Source organism: Rissa tridactyla, chromosome 11 (genome assembly GCF_028500815.1).
Source record: "Rissa tridactyla isolate bRisTri1 chromosome 11, bRisTri1.patW.cur.20221130, whole genome shotgun sequence".
Taxonomy (NCBI): Eukaryota; Metazoa; Chordata; class Aves; order Charadriiformes; family Laridae; genus Rissa; species Rissa tridactyla.
The window spans coordinates 1,259,429-1,264,038 of record NC_071476.1 but is presented as its reverse complement, the minus strand read 5'-3'; the positions used below and the strand labels follow the sequence as shown (position 1 = coordinate 1,264,038).

The following is a 4,610-nucleotide window of genomic DNA, read 5'->3' as shown; positions in this document are numbered from 1 at the left end:
GTCTGCCCGGCAAGCGTGTGCCGATTTGCCAGACAGGACGGGACAGAAGAGCTACGGCTGCTGGGGACGGGAGGAGAGAGCCCGCGGGAGCGGTGGGAACGGCCGCTCTGGCACAGGGAGCCCCTTCCTTCCCAGGAGGAGAAGGGTGAGGTGATAGCATGGCAGAACGAAGCCGCGCATTGGGCCCTAGCACAGCCGTACCAAAGCGCTTTTCTGGGTACTACGGCAAAAGGAATCCAGCCACAGAATCGTGCTGAGTTTTATTTTATTGAGCAGAGGCGGCGGGGGTGAGGGCAGACGGCTCCCGTCTCCGTGCACAGGCGTCTGCGGCCACTGCCGACGGGGGCTCAGCTCTTGCTGCTCGGTGACAGCGAGGACTCAGCATTTCCCCAGGTGCTTCAACCTTATTTTCCCTCCACTCCTCCTGTAAAAGGAGCAAGACAGACTTAGACAAAGCAGTGTAAGGTGGACACGGCACTGGGGGACAAGGGGCTCGTCTGTCGTTTGCCTGACTCGTGCCAGTGTACCCTGGTGCCTCACAGGGAACACCAAGCCATTTTCTCCTCTCCTTGCTCTTCTCTGGTTACCCCCAGGATAAGGCAGCCTTGAGCATGCACCAAATGTCAAGGACTGCCAAGGAAAAACCAATGTTTTGCAAGCACGTTCATGCCAGGGGTGCTGGCTCCTATCGCATCTCCTTTCAAAGGTGACACAGCTCAGGAAAAGGAGAAACTCAGGTTCCTCCTCTGAGATTTGGTGTCTTGTTCCACAAAGTCCATTCAGACTTTTCAGGAACACTTTGGCACGGCTCAGCTCCTGCGTTCCTCCAGACAGTTCTCAGCACCCAGGAGTGTGGGCAGTGAGAGCTGCAGCCTGTGGCATACAGCGGGGAATGTGCAGCAACTCCGCGCGTGCAGAAGGCACGGGCGGGATGCAATTGCCTACCAGGCCCCGTGCTGCCTCTCAGCATGGCAACCAGCAGCGTGCAAAGCCTAGAAATGAATTTAAATTAACTTGCATTCATGCGGCTCTGTTCCAAGGAGGAAATATTCATTCCACTTGGCACGATGCAGGGGCTGGTCCATACAAGAGGAGCAGCCTGGATGCAGGGCCTCCCCTCCGCGAAGTGCATCGTTACATACGTGGAAATGGAGCCAACTCTCTCTGTTATTTCGATCCCCTCTGCTTCCACTTACAGCACTGCCTTGCAGAAGACGCACTTGTTTCCGTACGTGATGCCATCCGTGCCGCAGTGAGGGTTGGACTCCCTCGTGCAGTGCACGCTTCTGTTTACAAACTCTCTACAAATCTGCAAAAGGAATAAAAAAACCCAACAAAAACCCCCACAAACAAACCTTTCAGCATTCCCACGCTCTTTCTTTCCCTTTCCAAATAAGAGACAAGGTCACGGCAGTGATGACACTGCCTGTTTACTGAAAGAAAAAGCCCTGTCAGAAATGAGCAGAAGCAATGTTTTGGGGGGATTTTTGCCCTGTGTTTGAGGAGGGAAACTGTAGTCACCTGGGAGGAGTCTTGATCTCCCAAAGACAGCAGTGGATTAGCCTCGGCGTGCAGGAGAGGAGTCAGCACTGATGCTCTTTCAGGCATTTGGGGCCAAGTTAGCTCCCTGCTGTGCGGACTCACGCACCTTGCGAAACCAGGCGCCCGGCTCGGTGCTTGCTGAGCTCTCTGCCTTCCCGGTGGAAGGAGCAGAAACCCATAGACTAGGGGCAACTATAAATGGTGTCCGCAAAATGTACAGCTATTTTGTCTCTGCACCGGTCCCAGTGATGGACCTTGTTCGAGGGGATAAAACACTGTCCATAGCCCATTTGTTTCATGAGAAGATTGGACAGTGGAGCAAAGTGGACAAAAGGGGTGCTGGGCACAAAGACAGCCCCGTGCAAGCGCCCTAGAGCTAATCACGGGAAGCATTTGCTAAACCAACCATCTCTTTCCCTGGCCTGCTTGCTGACATGGCCAGACGTAACATCCATAACACACAAAACAGTGAACTCCCCAAAGTGTCGGATCACCTTGGGAGGACCCCCCTGCTCCCAGCAGACATTAAAAACCATTTACCGCACACCAAGATCTCGGTTACAAACCCGTTCCTCTAGAAAATGCAGATAAAGTAAGCAGAAACGGCTGCACTAACCTCTTCGATGTCTTGACCTGCTACATCTGGAAGAAAAAAAAACACAACAAAAAACAAACAGAGATTTTACACGTCAGCATTATTTTCTGACACAGGCTGAGCTAAAGTCACAAACCCTTTATGCAAACCACAGTGAAACACACACCAGGTTTTTCCTACTCCCTCATCCTGTGCGGCGGCGGAGGGGGCGGGAAATACATTATCTGAATTGCTTTTCAGTATTTTGCTTTTTCGAAAAATGTTACTAAAATACTGTGTACTCAGTCATTCAGCTGTTAACTGCACCTCAGACACATAACCCAATCTGCTGGAAGGCAGCCACTCCCGGGGAAGGGAGCTGCCATATCGGATCTGGAGCCGCGCTCAACAGAGATTTTAGAGCTATATTGGCTTTCAAGGCTTTTAGGCTTCTGCACCTCTGAACAGCGAAAACGGCTGGTACTGCTGACAAGAGTGTTCCGTGGAGAAGGAGACCCCGCGAGCGGCTTCACAGCCGTCCTCAGCACAGCCCAGAGACTCTCCCAGAACAACTTCATCCCGGGCAAGAGACAGAGAGACGTCGTGGGGTGATCGAGAGCAGAACTGGCAGCGCCGGTCAGTGAGAGCGCAAAAATACCCGCTGTAACCACCGGCTTGAGGATAATCAGTCCGTCCTTTTTGTATTTCTTCACGGCAAAGACTGCAGTCGGGCGCGTAGGTTGAGTCGGAGCTGCGGGACAGGGCAACCCTGCGACGTCTCTAAGGGGGAGCCTGGTGCTCACGGGCGGATCGAATGCAGATTTGCAGAATCTGGGTCACAACACTCTGGGAGAAATACCCAGCATCTCGCGGAGCAGCAGGGGTTCGGATGGGCGGCTGCTCCCGCTGGGTCGGTGGGATCTCCGGTGGTGGTGCTGCTCAGGTGGTTCTGGGCAGGAGGGAACCTGGGGCAGGGGATGGGAGGACCTCGTCCTACGCTCCGGTGGAAGTCCCAGCCAAGCCTCAGTCAGCTAGACCATCACCCATTAACCCGCCCTCCTTCCGCCAATTTTATTGCCCTTCAGTGTTTTATCCCTGGCGCTGGTGTATTTATTATATCCTCAGGTTAGGCTGGGCTGCCTTAATTGTAAAGTCTCTGTTAAGGCTATCTGCATGTTATTTACAAAATAGCTCACTCCATAGCTTTTATAAATATTACATGCGGCTACACAAGACTTTGTGATGATATCTCTTGACATTTATTTATTTTATAGGAGATCACAGGGTTTGCTGCTATTCTGCCTGGCCTTGGAAGGAAGCTTCAGCACTCTGACAGAACCCAGTCCCAATTAAGACTCAATTAGAGACAGATGAATATTTCATCACGAATAATGTGTACAAAGCAATTCACCTCTTTTCTCCATGCACAGCTTGCAATTTTCTCAAGTGAATTCTTTATTCAAATTATTCACAGAAAACCAAGTATAAATAATTCTTGTTCTGCACGTTCTTCAGTAACTGTCACCACAAACCTTCCCGAGGCGGGTCAGCTGGACACAAGCAATTGATAACACTGATGTGACCTATATGTTCCAAAAGTCATCACTCAGCTTCCCCAGATCATCGGAGAGATATGTAAATCTCCAGATAAATAAATTCTGGATCCTTTTAATTTGCTCTCTTTGTTTTGACTCCTCCAGGACATTTGAATTTAATTTTCAAGCTTTTCTCTGCAACATAAACGAAAGCTGAAACTTTCATCTAATTACGTTTCCACATCTCCAAGGAAAACACCAAATACCAAGATGCTTAGGATCAAAACAAGAGCTGATGACCCTGAGGTGAATGAGTTTCTTCTCTAACTGGTTCAGCAAAACTCTCCAGCGATCATTTGTACCAAAAAAATTCATAATTACACTCTGCTCCGGTACATTTGCTGAAAGAGCCGTTTAGAATTTGCTCGCTCTGTCTCCCAGCGACACCTCCGCTGCGCTATTCACTGCGGAGGCACACGAGGAGTGGAAATATGTCATACGAGCGAGCAAGTCCCACAGACATTTTCTACTTGCTCAGCTTTATCTTCAAGCCTGTCATCCGGTGATCAAGGCGCTCTGAAGTTTGCTGTTGTCAAGAAAGGTTTGGGTTGGTTTTTTTCCTAGGCGAGGGAAAGGATCACTTACCCGAGAAGAAAGAGAGCAGCAGGAGGCTGAGAAGCACCAAGGCACCTGTTGCCTTCATGCTGCAGGTAGGTCTTTAGTCCAAGGCAAGCGATGTGTGCGGGAGGTGTCGTCTCAGCACCGGAGCCCACAGCGCACACACAGACCTGCCTTTCTGTGTATTTATGCTCCCATCCGTAGCCGTCCTCATTCCCCACCTTAATTGTGAGAACTTCTCCACTTCGTTTCTAAAGCCATTATTGGTCCTGGCCATGTTTATGGTGCTTTAGGAATGCTGCCCTGTCCACATCAAACCTAGAAAGGGCTAATTATATGAG

General features: G+C 50.5%; 1 protein-coding gene across 1 annotated transcript; it reads right to left on the bottom strand.

Annotated features, from left to right (window-relative positions):
- Nucleotides 1-378: 378 nt before the first annotated feature.
- On the bottom strand, nucleotides 379-4,354 carry LOC128916130 (serine protease inhibitor Kazal-type 6-like). Its single transcript, XM_054217409.1, has 4 exons — nucleotides 4,297-4,354; nucleotides 2,159-2,184; nucleotides 1,197-1,309; nucleotides 379-424 (listed from the first exon to the last, which is right to left on the bottom strand). The coding sequence occupies exons 1-4, from the start codon at nucleotides 4,352-4,354 to the stop codon at nucleotides 379-381; spliced, it is 243 nt and encodes an 80-aa protein (XP_054073384.1).
- Nucleotides 4,355-4,610: the final 256 nt, after the last annotated feature.